The sequence below is a fragment of the Myripristis murdjan genome, chromosome 8 (genome assembly GCF_902150065.1).
Source record: "Myripristis murdjan chromosome 8, fMyrMur1.1, whole genome shotgun sequence".
Classification (NCBI taxonomy): Eukaryota; Metazoa; Chordata; class Actinopteri; order Holocentriformes; family Holocentridae; genus Myripristis; species Myripristis murdjan.
The window spans coordinates 36,327,724-36,342,709 of record NC_043987.1 but is presented as its reverse complement, the minus strand read 5'-3'; the positions used below and the strand labels follow the sequence as shown (position 1 = coordinate 36,342,709).

The window sequence follows — 14,986 nt, the reverse complement described above, 5'->3', positions numbered from 1 at the left end:
CATGTACAGAACATCACCATAGTCAATCAAAGGCAGAAAGGTTGCAGAAACAAGATAATTACGAGCTTTAAGAGAAAAGCAGGATTTGTTTCTATAATAAAAACCTATTTTGATCCTAAGCTTAGTAACCAAGCTTTCAATATGTGCCTTAAATGAAAGCTCACGATCAATAACAAAACCCAAATATTTATAGTTTGAAACTAGTTCAATGGGGAGACCTCGTGAGGTTGAGATTGAAGGTATGTTTTCTGGTAGTTCACTACGATTAGAAAACATCATGAGTTTGGTTTTGTCTGCATTTAAAACCAATTTGAGGTTTTGTAGGCGAGACTGAACAATGTTAAAAGCAGACTGTAAAAACTCAAAAGCCTGTACAACCGAGGATGACCAACAGTAGATAATGGTGTCATCAGCGTAAAAATGATAAAAGGCATTTGACAGATTGTCACACATATTATTGATATAAATTGAAAATAGAATAGGTCCTAAGACTGAGCCTTGGGGAACACCTTTGGAGATCTCCAAGAATGATGAATTTGACCCAGCCATCTGCACACACTGGGTTCTCCCAGACAGATAATTAGCAAACCACGATACAGCCTTATTTGACAGGCCTATCTGAGTGAGCTTTTTTATCAGTAAATTGTGGTCCACTGTGTCAAATGCCTTTGACAGGTCAATAAAAAGTGCAACGCAGTATTTCTTGCAGTCAATGGCGTTGATAAAATCATTAAGAACCTTGAGAGCTGCTGTGACTGTGCTGTGCTGCTTTCTAAAACCAGATTGATAAGGGGATAAAATGGTATTTGTCTCAAGAAAGTCCTTCAGTTGATCACTGACGAGTTGTTCAAGTACTTTAGCAAGGACGCAAAGTTTGGAAATTGGTCTGTAGTTATTTACATCCGAAGGATCCCCACCTTTCAACAGAGGAAGAACAAAAGCAGACTTCCAGATTTTTGGAATTTCACCAGTGACAAGGCTCAAATTATAAATATGAGAGAGCGGCTCTGCAATGAAATAAGCAGCTGATTTAAGGAAGAATGGGTCTAATTTATCAGGACCAGCTGCTTTTCTGGAATCCAGATTAGACAGAGCAGTCTGGACTTCAGAGGCAGACACAGGAGAAAAACAAAAGGAAGAAGAAAAACCATTTGAAGTATTCATTTCCGCCTGAGTTGCACCTTGACAACCAGACTTCACCAAGTCAGGATTTAAAGAATCAAATAAATAACCTGCTGAAACGAAATGTTCATTAAACCTATTTAACATTGCTGGTTTTTCTGTCAGGGTACAGGAATCTTTCATTAGAAAGTTAGGAAGTTCAACTGCTGAACAAGAACCAGAAGTAGATTTAACAACTTTCCAAAATTTTTTGGGGTCATTGAGGTTTTTCGTTGTTTCAGCAAGGTAAAATTCAGACTTAGCCCTCTTAATTAAAGAAGTACACTTATTGCGCAGTTGTCTGAAGGAGAGCCAGTCGGCCTCTGATTTAGATTTTCTTGCCTTAGCCCAAGCGGCATCTCTCTCCTTAAGCAGAGAACCAATTTCTGGACTAAACCAGGGGTTATTATGCCCTTTAACCCAATTTGCGAAGTGGGGCATGTTTGTAATTAATTTCAGGAAATCATCATAAAAATAATTCCAGGCGAGCTCTACATTATCAAAAAGTGAAAGTCTACTCCAATTGAGGTGAGATAGCTCGTGATGAAAAGCTTACTCATTGAAGCGTTTAAAGTCTCTTTTGAGCAGAAGTTGTGGTTTAGTTTTTGGAAATTTTGCATGTCTTACAGTTGCAATAACACAATGATCACTTAGATCATTAGCAAAGACACCTACACCAGTATACTTATGAGGAACATTGGTTAGGATCAAATCAATTAATGATGACCTCACAGGATGTTTCACATTAGGAGATTTGTACATTTTTTCTGCACTTATTTTTTTTAACTAATATTCCAGCAATTTTTTTTTTTTTTTCTTGAAAGAAAACAAGTGAAGTGTGCCCAGGTTTCAAAAGGCCGCCACATTGCAAATGCACAGTGTGTGTCCAGGCTTTGTTCTTCTTGGGGCAGCTTAATGTTGGATTAGAACCATCAACCCTGGAAGCATCAGTCGAGGGGTGTGGCTCAGTAGGCAGAGCATTTGTCTGGTAATCAGAGGGTTGCTGGTTTAATCCGCAGGTTAGGTTTTGGGAATAGAACCTGGTCTTGGAGCTAGGGTTAGGGTTAGGGTTAGGGTTTCAAAATTCAAACTGTCTTGTTGTCTGACTGAAGAGAAGAAGGCAGTAGTTGAATGTATTGTACGACATTTGGCCTCTGACCTCAGAGTGATGTCATGGCATCAGCAGAGGAAATCAACAAATAATAACTCATTGCAGTCACATGATGATGACATTGTCGTTTTATTGGCTTAAACAGAAGTTATGGAAATGATCCTCAATTCACTTGATTCACTTTTTTCCTGAATGTTTCAAATTGAACTGTATATTAGATGACCCCTTTTTACAATCAAAACAATCAAGATATTGCAGTGCCTTAAAAGTGCATTAACCAGCAACATGGAGTCTAACTGCAGACTAGCACAGAACTTAGAACCAATCTGACACAGCCTAGATTGTAATGAAACCAAAAAATTACAAAGTTGCCCGACGTGGTTCCTCCATGTTCTCTAGCGGGTTCTTCACAAACACGTTTGATACGTCTGTGTCAGATAAATGTTCTCATATTCAGCTCCTCTTGATGCTGAAAATCTCATGGCTGGAGGATCCGTTCACAGAGCCTCTTGAGACACACCAGGATCCTTGATAGTTTGATCTCTGACCAGAAGTTTTGAATGTGTGGGCGGAGCCAAAGAGCTAAAAGAGTTACATCATGTGTAAGTGGGCAGAGCAAATGTGTGTGTGTTTGTGCTGTGATTCAGGTTCTGTGGAGAATTTGATTTTAGAATCACATGTCAGTGTTGTTGTTTTGTCTTCAGATGTTTGTTGTTGTTTACGCCTTCAGATGTTTGTTGTCCCCCCAGGAGTTGGTTGCTAGGTGACAGTGGAGTTGGTGCAGCACTGCAGGATGCCAGAATGGCGCCTCTGCTGCCCCCTGTTGGTACAGAGGTGTTCCGACGCTTCAGCCCCGCCTCCCTGCAGGAGATTGAACGGCGGCGTGAGGAAGAGGAGCGGCAGTGCCAGAGGAGGAAGGACTTGAAGATAGAGGTATCAATAACTGATCACTTACCAATACCATATGAACACAGAGGTGAAGACTATTGATTACCTGATCAATAACTTGTCAGCTGTAATCTGATCACAATGATACCAAAATATTTTAGTCTTTAATGTTTCTCATCCTGCTCTCTGATTGGCTGTCAGCTGGCAGAGGAGGAGCTTCCTCACCCAGCAAGTGACCTGGAGGCTGGGAAGCCCCTCCCCTTTATCTATGGGGACCCCCCCTGAGCTACCAACACCCCATTGGAAGAGCTGGACCCCTACTACCAATCACAGAAGGTCTCGCACACACGCACACACGCACACACGCACGCACGCACGCACACACACACACACACACACACACACACACAACACAAACCCAAACACTGGATGTACTTCAGTTTCAAAAATGAAAGTACTATGAAAAAAAAACACATTTCCCGATCACACCAAATCAATCGATCATTTATTCATTTGGTCTATTTATTTTTCTATGAGAAGACAATGTCTTCAGTCAGGAAACCCACCAATCACAGACCAGTGTCTCCTGGTCAGTCACCTGCTGAGATCAAGCACATCTGAATTTAATCTGAGCAGCTTAAAAACTGACAGCATCTTGGCTGACGGCATGTCGACGGCGTGACAGCTGACGGCGTCTCAACTGATGGCGTGTCGGTCGATGGCGTCTCAGCTGACGGCGTCTCAACTGATGGCGTGTCGGTCGATGGCGTCTCAACTGACGGCGTGTCGGTCGATGGCGTCTCAGCTGATGGCGTCTCAGCTGACGGCGTGTCGGTCGATGGCGTCTCAGCTGATGGCGTCTCAGCTGACGGCGTGTCGGTCGATGGCGTCTCAGCTGACGGCGTCTCAGCTGACGGCGTGTCGGTCGATGGCGTCTCAGCTGACGGCGTGTCGGTCGATGGCATGTTGGCTGTTGGTGTGTCGATGCCATCTCAGCAGACAGCGTGCCGACGGCGTGTTAGCTTACGGCATCTCTGCTGATGTCGTTTTGGCCGACAGCATCTTGGCTGATGTCAGATTGACGGCGTCTTGGCTGATGGCGTCTTGGCTGATGGCGTCTTGATCGATGGCGTCTTGGCTGATGGCGTCTTGATCGATGGCGTCTTGGCTGTTGCCGTCTTGATCGATGGCGTCTCAAATGTCCACGTGTCGTGTCGCGTCTCTTCCTCGTCATCATCAGAGGGCGTTCCCCTGATGATCATCTGTGAAAGCAACATGGTGCTCTGCCACAAAGTATCCAGTTAGAAATGAGTTTGAAACACTGAGGTAATGAGGGTGGTTGCTATGGAAACAGTAAGCGTGACCTCTGACCCGCAGACCTTCATCGTGCTCTCAAGGGAAACACCATCTTCAGGTTCAACGCCGAGCCGGCCTGCTACCTGCTCAGTCCCTTCAGCAGAGTGAGGCGCGCCGCCATCAAGATCCTCGTCCACTCATATCCTTCATGTTGTCGTGCCGCCATCTGATTGGCTGCTGCTTACATCACTCAGCTCCATTTTCATGTTTAGCAGAGGAACTAAACACCTGCTGACATTCAAATGTCAGCAAATAATGTAAATATTCACATGATGATCTTTAACAAACTAAACTGTTAAACTGATATGAAATTAATAATAATGAAATTATTATTCATATCCCACTGAATTAGAGTATCTACTTTATTTTGCATATTTAGTGCGTGATTGGTGATGATGATTATTATTATCCTTATCATTATTATTATTATTTTATTATTATTATTATCCTTGTCATTAGTGGCATTAGTTTGCTGAGTTTTGTACTTTAACAAAGAGGAAGTGAAGCCGTCCTGTCAGTCTGTTCTTTTCTTTCTTAATAGCAGAACTTTATTCAGTTTGTTCATCATGGTGACGATCCTGACCAACTGTGTCTTCATGACCATGAGTGACCCTCCACCCTGGAGCAAGATCGTGGAGTAGGTTACCACACACACACATGCACACACATACACACACGCACGCACACACACACAGAATGTTTGGCTGATAAAACTGACCCGTTTAATAATGCGCTCACATCTCAGTTACACACCTGCTGTGTGGAGATGTCTGTTCACAGGTGTGTTACAATGTGGTTTGTGTGTGTGTGTGTGTGTGTGTAGATATGTGTTCACAGGTATATACACATTTGAAGCAGGCATCAAGGTTCTGTCCAGAGGGTTCTGTGTTGGAAATTTCACCTTCCTGAAAGACCCATGGAACTGGCTGGACTTCATGGTCATCAGCATGGCGTGAGTCACACACACACACACACACACACACACACACACACACACACACACAGATGGGTGTCGGATGAAAGAGAACTGGAGGGGTGGAGCTCCACTCTTCATCTTCTGGTGTGATGATGATGATGATGGTGATGATGATGGTGTTTAGCTGGTTAATATGTGGTGAGGATGAAGGCCACACCATCATCATCATCATCTTCATCAAACCATTCAGTGAGCTCTCCTGCTCTGTGGATGGGGTGTGGCCATCCTGGAAGAGACCACACCCCCATCAAAGGATGAAGGTGCTGAGACAGAAGGTGTATTGATCGACTGGTGTATTGGGTTAGGGTTAGGTGTGTATTGTGTGTAGGGGCGGCGTGGCTCAGGAGGTAGAGCGGTCGTCCGGTAACTGGAGGGTTCCCGGTTCGATCCCTGGCTCCTCCAGAGTGTGTGGAAGTGTCCTTAAGCAAGACATTGAACCCCTCACCGCTCCTGATGGACAGCTAGGCGCCTTGCATGGCAGCCTCTGCCATCAGTGTGTGAATGTGTGTGTGAACGGGTGAATGTGAGGCAAAAACATTGTAAAGTGCTTTGAGTGGTCAGTAGACTAGAAAAGAAATGCAGTCCATTTACCATTTAGATGTGAGGTTATTGATTTCTCTCTGTAATGGGGCTTTATGTCCTGCAGGCCTGTTACAATATGTAATAACATCATATATTAATATCATAATAATAATTTAATATCCTCTCTACGTAGAGGGTCTTTTAGAAGAATGGAGCTCCACCCCTCCAGGAGAGTTCCTGCTCAACATCAAACTAACACACTACATGCTGGCTTCTCCTGTCTGTCTGTAAACCACAAGCTAAACCACGGAGAGCTCACACAGAGAGTTTCCCTTGGGATCAATAAAGTATCTATCTATCTATCTATTAGTCCAGTCATTTTATGAAAAAACCTAGGACAAATTGCAAGAGAAGCAAACTCAACTGATTCTGTATCCTCAGTTTGTCCTGAGTGAGGGGAAAAAGTCCCAAGAAATTCCATTACTATATATATAGTAACCTTTTAATTCACTGTTTAAATATCTGTTCTGGTATTTATTCCTTATATTCCTTATTAGCACATATCAAATCAGATAATGTGTGATATGCATGTGTAAACAGGATAATTCAAAGAACTTGTAACTGACTTTTTTTCTTGTCTTTGTGTGTAATCAACTTGTGAATTTTTATAGTGATATCTGAAAGTCAAATGTTGAACCCCTTTCCCCTGTGTGTCAAAAACAGTGTTTTTTGGTTTTATATGGTCATAAATAGGTGATTTTCAAAACTTTCCACCAATGGGATTCCTTGGGACTTTTTCCCCTCACTCAGGACAAACTGAGGATACAAAATCAGTTGAGTTTGCTTCTCTTGCAATTTGTCCTAGGTTGACCCCAATTTTGGCCTAAAATTACTGGACTATATCTATCTATCTATCTATCTATCTATCTATCTATCTATCTATCTATCTACACTATATTACCAAAAGTATTCGCTCACCCATTCAAATGATCAGAATCAGGTGTCCTAATCACTTGGCCTGGCCACAGGTGTATAAAATCAAGCACTCAGGCATGCAGACTGTGAAACAAGACATTTGTGAAAGAATGGGCCGCTCTCAGGAGCTCAGTGAATTCCAGCGTGGAACTGTCATAGGATGCCACCTGTGCAACAAATCCAGTCGTGAAATTTCCTCGCTCCTAATATTCCACAGTCAACTGTCAGCTCTATTATAACAAAATGGAAGCGTTTGGGAACAACAGCAACTCAGCCACGAAGTGGTAGGCCACGTAAAGTGACGGAGAGGGTCAGCGGATGCTGAAGCACATAGTGCAAAGAGGTCGCCGACTTTCTGCACAGTCAATTGCTACAGAGCTACAAACTTCATGTGACCTTCAGATTAGCCCAAGTACAGTACGCAGAGAGCTTCATGGAATGGGTTTCCATGGCCGAGCAGCTGCAGCCAAGCCACACATCACCAAGTGCAATGCAAAGCGTCGGATGCAATGGTGTAAAGCACGCCGCCACTGGCCTCTAGAGCAGTGGAGACGCGTTCTCTGGAGTGATGAATCACGCTTTTCCATCTGGCAATCTGATGGACGAGTCTGGGTTTGGAGGTTGCCAGGAGAACGGTACATTTCAGACTGCATTGTGCCGACTGTGAAATTTGGTGGAGGAGGAATTATGGTGTGGGGTTGTTTTTCAGGAGCTGGGCTTGGCCCCTTAGTTCCAGTGAAAGGAACTTTGAATGCTTCAGGATACCAAAACATTTTGGACAATTCCATGCTCCCAACCTTGTGGGAACAGTTTGGAGCGGGCCCCTTCCTCTTCCAACATGACTGTGCACCAGTGCACAAAGCAAGGTCCATAAAGACATGGATGACAGAGTCTGGTGTGGATGAACTTGACTGGCCTGCACAGAGTCCTGACTGACTGAACCCGATAGAACACCTTTGGGATGAATTAGAGCGGAGACTGAGAGCCAGGCCTTCTCGACCAACATCAGTGTGTGACCTCACCAATGCGCTTTTGGAAGAATGGTCAAAAATTCCTATAAACACTCTCCTCAACCTTGTGGACAGTCTCCCAGAAGAGTTGAAGCTGTAATAGCTGCAAAAGGTGGACCGACATCATATTGAACTCTATGGGTTAGGAATGGGATGGCACTTCAGTTCATAGTATGAGTAAAGGCAGGTGAGCGAATACTTTTGGTAATATAGTGTATCTATCTATCTATCTGTCGCATTGCAGCTCATATGACAGACAGTCTGTTTTATTGGAAGTAAATATCAGTGAATCCAGCAGCTCATCTAAACATTTAATGTTATTTGTTCCTCAGAATTCACATCCATGTTGGACAGATTCAAAACTATTAAAACTCTTCAGACAGGATGGACTCAGAAAACATGATGCATGATGGGAAATGAGTTTCACTTCCTGTGGCGCTGTTAGCATGCTAACTGTCTGTCTCTCTCAGGTACGTGACAGAGTTTGTAGATTTGGGAAATGTTTCTGCACTGAGGACGTTCAGAGTTCTCCGAGCCCTGAAGACTATTACCGTCATTCCAGGTGTGTGTGTGTGTGTGTGTGTGTGTGTGTGACTGAAGGGAATCACACCATTAACAGGAGGAATTTGAAAAGGTTTATTGATCTCAGGGAGATGATGTGGAAGGAACACTGCTGGAATCTGGTTGCTTGTAGGTCTTCAAGTTTTGGGGTCTTCGGCTCTGAACCCCTCAAAGGGAATCTGCTGTTAGGGTTATGATTAGCAGAAACGAAGCCTGATGAACTTCAGTTGTGAAACGGTGGTTTAGATCCTGGAGGAATGTCAAGAGTAATGAATGGGAGAAATGCCAGACAGTTGTTGGTTGGCTGGTTGGCATCTGTTGGTGGGACCAGAATTAAGTAGCTACTTGTACAGATTCTGTGACAAAGAGGGGATTTGTTGATTTGTTGATGCAAACCACTAATGCAGGACGCATTAGTGGTTTGCAATGGTCTTGAAATAACTGAAGATAGAATATGGTGTAGGTTGTTGTAATTGGTTAGTTTTTTTCAGTTGGTCATATATGAGAGTGATACTTGAGAAATATAAAGACAGAAATGCAGGCATGCCGGCGCAGTGAAAACTGTGGAGGCGGTGAATTCAAAGCATCTAAGCATGGCAGCACAAGGGTGTCATTTATTTATTTAATTTACACCAGATAACGCCACCTTGGGAGTTTCACCCAAGGAAACAGATGTAAACTGCAAGCTCACAGGTTCGTTTTACTGGAGGCAGGGGACGTGGTTCAATTATCACCTGCATGCATGTCTTACTGTGGTTTTGCTTTTATTGTGTCATATTTTACGTACTGTGCATGCTTTTTGTACCTGTGCTTCTGCTTTGCATGTTCTAGTTATTGTCTAACAATGCAGCTCAATGTGGTCTTATTCAATATACTTTTCTATTAACATTAATATCTTCATGTATTTATTGTCTTGCATACCTTGTATCATGCCCTGCGATGGACTGGCGACCTGTCCAGGGTGTTTCCTTGCCTTCGCCCTATGAGCGCTGGGATTGGCTCCAGCACCCCCCCGCGACCCTAGTGAGGATAAGTGGTTTAGAAGATGAATGAATGAATCTTGTATCATGAGTCTCTGTGTTGCATGTTTTATTAATTGTTCTGCATGTTTATAAATGACCTCATTAACTGTGTAATTTCAATCACATTTTCATATTCTATTCTGTTTTTTAGCGTGACTCTGTAACATATGTCCAGGGACTACAGATGAAAAATAGCCTCTTGGCTAACTCTGGTGCATTTACAGCAATGATGACTGATTAATGTGCTCTGTCCCTGTTAAATAAGCAAACAAATAAAATAATAAATAAAAACCCATAGAGCATTTATTATAACAATATAAACAATATAATAGAAACACAATAAAATCACACACAGGGACAAAGGGAGACCTAATTGGGGCTGAGGCTTACCGGTTGGGGAATATGAAGGATGAGTGAAGGGAATCCCCAGTGAGGAAAACAAAACTGAAGGCACCCCAAACACACTGCACTCTGGTGAAGCAAACTAAAAATGGGGGTCTCAGCACCCACACAAAAAAGGAGGGGAAGCCACCACCCTGGACAGCACACCACACACCCGTCGGCACTCAGTAACTAAAGGGGAAAGGAAAGGAAATAAAATTTGTGGCGCACACACCCAAAGTAATTATACCGTAATTTCCGGACTATAAGCCGCTACTTTTTTCACACGCTTTGAACCCTGTGGCTTAAACAACGACGCGGCTAATCTATAGATTTTTACGGGCTAACGGCCTCCAGGGGGCGCTCTAGCAGGAAGCGCAAGAGCAAGACAGACAGGTGGAAGAGATGATGCGCCGAGGAAGACGCTAGTTTGATTGTGTTTTGAACAGTCATTTTGCGCATCATGCACACCATAGCTGCACACACCCTCATCATGGAAAACACACAAAGAAATGCATATGTTGCAGCTTTTAAGTTGCGTGATGAAGAGGACAGCACAAGCACAAATTCACCTCGAGACGAAAGTGACATTGAGAGCGACAACGAAAGAGAGACTGAGAAAGTGTGTGATGAAGTCATTCTGAGGCTTTTCAGTTCCCACACTGAAGAAGAAGAGGACTTCAGTGGTTTTACTGTGCAGGAGGAATAGATAGCGATCAATGACTTTTCTGGTAGGCAAAAGGCCTACGGCTGGTAGGCTGGTTATTTTTTTAACCAGCCGTGTTACTGCCGTTTTACTGTCGCTGTACTGCCGTGTTACAGCCGCTGCTCGGAAAAAAGCATTTATTTAAGTAAAAATAAAAAAAAAAAAATCTTTCTGTGTAAATATCTCATGTTACAACGTGGACACCTGTGGCTTATAAAGAGGTGCGGCCTATATATGTACAAATTCTTTTTTCTTTTTAAATTTAGTTGGTGCGGCTTATATTCAGGTGCGCTCAATAGTCCGGAAATTACGGTAATTGCAAATACATCAAATCACAAAACCAACTCAAAATATTTTCAATTAAATCAACAAAACATAACTTCAACCAAACAAACTAAAGAAAACAAATAAATCATGAATTATACACATCTAGTAACAGAGGAAACCAAGCAAAATAAAGAAAAAAAAACCCAAAATATAACATTAACTAAACTCATGAGAAATCAAACACAAAAATAAATCACAAAGCTCCAGTCCATGTATTAAAACGGGCCCAAGCCTTGGCTTGGGAGTGCACGGGTGTGCTTGGGCGTTGAGGCCACTACCCGCAGCAATGGATGGCCGCCGCTTGCGGAGCGGCAGGCTGGCAATAAGAACAGCGGGGGAATACAGCGTCGCACGCCACGCACGCTGTGACGTGCGCGAAATTGTCCTCGACACAGGCAGAACAGCAGCGATTCCGTAAGGTGGTTGTTTAGAGCTTCCCACCACCGTCGGCAAATGCATAGATGCATAGATATCAGTAACTAAAACAAACAACAACAACTAAGGACAGCACAGGCCAAGGGCGTGGGAAGGGTGGTGCTGAGGGTGCTGCAGCACCCCCTGCTGAGTAGGGGTGGAATAAATGTCAAATTAATTTTACCACATTTCAAAGTCATTTTCATTGTGGCAGTCACTTAGGGTGTGGACAGGGGGACAAAGTAAAACGTGTATTAATCTACTGCACCTAATGCAAGGAAAACGAAAAACATGTAAAACGCGTGCAGAGGGGCAATCACACCGAGACACATCAGGCGGCACCATCAGTTGGCATCAGGCGGGCCGGCCGCGGCACCGGCCAGCATCAGGCAGCTCACCTGTCAGATCCGGCAGACCTGACCGGGTGGGCGCGGTGTCGGACGGTGCCGCGGCCGGCCCGCCTGATGCCGACTGATGGTGCTGCGGCATGTGCGGGTCAATACGGTAGTCTAGAAAACTGGCGATTTTTTTTTCTCGTGCGCCCCCAAGTAGATTGCGCCCTGGGCAGCTGCACTGCCCATAGCGGAAACCGTCCCTGCTGCTGAGTCTGCCAGCACAGCGGGATACTGCTGCAACTCTCTCTCACTTGTTTGCGTTGCGCTCGCACAGCTGGTTGTCTGTCTGTCACTGAAAATTTAGCCTCCAAATCAGTGGTGTAGTCTACGTGATACGCAGGTATACGGCATATACCCACTAGAAAATGTCCCGCATTTCCGTATAACCACTTAAAAATGCGCAAAGATACGTATCAGTATGTTTTTTTGACATAACGTTCACTCTCCCGACCTGATGAACAGTCGCCTTCTCTGTGTTACGAAGTGGGCTCTTTTTGACCATATTTCGGGGGACACTACAGCTAGAGCTAACGTTAACGTTTCAGAAAGGGAGCCTGTGTGTGTGCGTGCGCACGTGCACCTCCTTGCTAGCTAGCGGTGCTGAAGCTCACTTGTTAAAAATGTTGGAGGCTTGTAACAGTAGAGTTGATGTGAGAAAGTCCACGACTGACAAAGCTCCATGTTTAGATGTTTTCGATAGTTCTGCCTCTTCCTGTCCTCTGATATAATCTTGTGCCATACAAACATACTAACAGCCACTGTTACTGTAGTTTGTTGAAGCTAGCACATGCTAGGACAGGAACAAAGCCTGAGCCCTAACCCTAACCCTAACCTAACCCTGTGCTCTGATTGGATCTCCAGGAAAACAGCTTTGTCTCGAGGAATCAGCTGATAGAAAGAACCTCAGGATGTTTTTGCACCCAATTAAAAAAAAAAAACATTTGAATGAAAAATATTTTAGTGTTTTGTAGTGTGGCAACAGGTTGTGAGTCATGTTGTACTGGATTCTTCTTGCTTCGTCTTTTCCTCACCTGTGGGCCAGGTGTGCTGGATTCATTCTGACAGTCTTGCAGGTTGAGGAGGGAGGATCCAGATGGGATATGGACTTCAGAAGAGCCTGTTTTAAGACTTCCTGAAATCACACTAACCCTAACCCTAAGGAGAGCAGCGCCTCGCGATGCCATGCAGAGGTGTTTGGTTTCTGATACCGCAGCTAATGGAGGAACTTTAGCACTTGATCATCTTGGTTTTGTCTGAAGATGTCATCATTTGACGGGGATAAAGAATGGATGGTAGATGTTTGCAGTCGCTGTGTGTGCAAAGATCAGAGGGGAGGAGGGGTTTAGACCGGGCTATTCAGGAATGTTGGAATGGTTGAGGTGTGGTTCCGCTGCTAATAATTTCAGTTCAAGTAAATTTCAAGAGATTTTGCTAATTAAGTCTTTCTGTTTATAATTTAGCAACAATGTTAGATTCCCAAGTTACTGTGTGATGTTTCAGCGGAGGACAATTAGTTTGATTTGACACTTCCTGTCTCACTCTCTCCCAGGTCTGAAGACAATAGTGGGAGCTCTCATCCAATCAGTGAAGGCGCTTGGTGATGTCATGATCCTGACAGTGTTCTGTCTCAGTGTCTTCGCTCTGATTGGTCTGCAACTCTTCATGGGAAACTTGCGGCAGAAATGTGTCATGTGGCCTCCGCCTCTACAATTCAATGTGACATTTGATGTCAATGTGACGGCTAGTTACCATAGTAACGACACAGCGACGCACAGTAACTTCTCCTTCCACGACTACATCAACGACCCCGGTAACGATCTTAAGAGGTGAAAGAATGAGGACCTCAGAAATACAAACATGAAAACATCAAGGTCCTTAGTAGGAGAGCAACACGTATTAACTTGGAATTAACATTTAAGAATAAAATAAAAATAAGTATCAGCTCATGGCTTCATGGGCTTGGACATAAAACAATGAAATACTAATGAACTTGTGTCCCGTCCCGTTTAAAATGTTTCAGGTGTCCCGCCAGGTGCACAGGGTTCTCAGCAGCGCCCCCTTCATGCCACATCAGATCTGACTTAACCGTGCAGGATTACCCATAAACCCCTGCAGGCACTGATATCACTGGGAAACCTCCTTTACATAAATGTTACATAGAGCAACTTAACATGCACGAAGTGAGGACCCTTTAGACTCAATCGACTAAAACATGGAATAAGCAGAGAATTTAAAGTTGTGTCTACATGGTTCTCATCATCAACCTGGCTGATACATCGTGTTTGTTCCATGTTTAGTTGTTTTTTTCAGTGGAGCCTCAGTTATGCGTACTGTACCTTTAATGTCCAACAGTAGTGACTGACCTGAAATTGTGCGATTCACACACAAAAACTGAAAATCTTAAACAGTCTCAAAGTTATTCGATGGCAAGTCAATATGAAGGGAAAGCAGCACTGGCTTGATGCATGTGGGGGAGAATGAGGTTTGCACACTTTGGCCTGAAGGTGGCGCTAAAGGAAAGGCCATGATTTTCAGTCTGTTACAATGGTAACTGACACGCTGAAGCTTTACTTGAATTAGCCTGCAGTTTCAGCCTGCAGTGTTTTAGTAGTGTGAATTTTGTTTTTTGTTTTTTTGTCGATCCATCCACATGTAAGTCCATATTATTATTCACACTCACTGTAAACAGTTTTTCTTGATTGGTGAGATAATATTTTTTATATTTTACAAACATCTAACAAATCTTCTAGCCAGTTTGAACAATGCTCTTTAAACTGCTGCCAGCTCATTTTTTAGTTGGATTTCAGCTGAAAACAATGAAAACAATGACACCCTAACCTAACCTGCTGAAGCATTTTCCACCAGCTCACACTGTTTTACAGCCACAGCCAACAGTTTGTTCCAGGATCGTTCAGCTCAGAGTTTAGAGACGTCTTCATCACATGATGCCTGATTCCAAATCATGACATCTGCTTCCAAATCATGACGTCTGCTTCCAAATCATGACGTCTGCTTCCAAATCATGACGTCTGCTTCCAAATCATGTAATCTGTTTCTAAATCATGACGTCTGTTTCATGCTTGTAGGAAGACATTCAAACAGGACGGGGCCCTGCTGTCAGAAAAAGAAAAAATGAATGCAGGGACTAAATATTTTATATCTTAATTTTATTTATGCAATA

General features: G+C 43.6%; 1 protein-coding gene across 1 annotated transcript in view; it reads left to right on the top strand.

The window, feature by feature from the left end:
* Positions 1-3,034: 3,034 nt before the first annotated feature.
* The window catches only part of scn4ab (sodium channel, voltage-gated, type IV, alpha, b), a 47,368-nt gene continuing 35,416 nt past the window's right edge, over positions 3,035-14,986 (top strand). The window contains 8 exon segments of the mRNA XM_030058004.1: positions 3,035-3,205; positions 3,362-3,496; positions 4,538-4,550; positions 4,553-4,655; positions 5,064-5,153; positions 5,340-5,468; positions 8,470-8,561; positions 13,355-13,615. Of these exon segments, the coding sequence (XP_029913864.1) occupies positions 3,074-3,205; positions 3,362-3,496; positions 4,538-4,550; positions 4,553-4,655; positions 5,064-5,153; positions 5,340-5,468; positions 8,470-8,561; positions 13,355-13,615 (955 nt within the window). The 5' untranslated portion in view covers positions 3,035-3,073.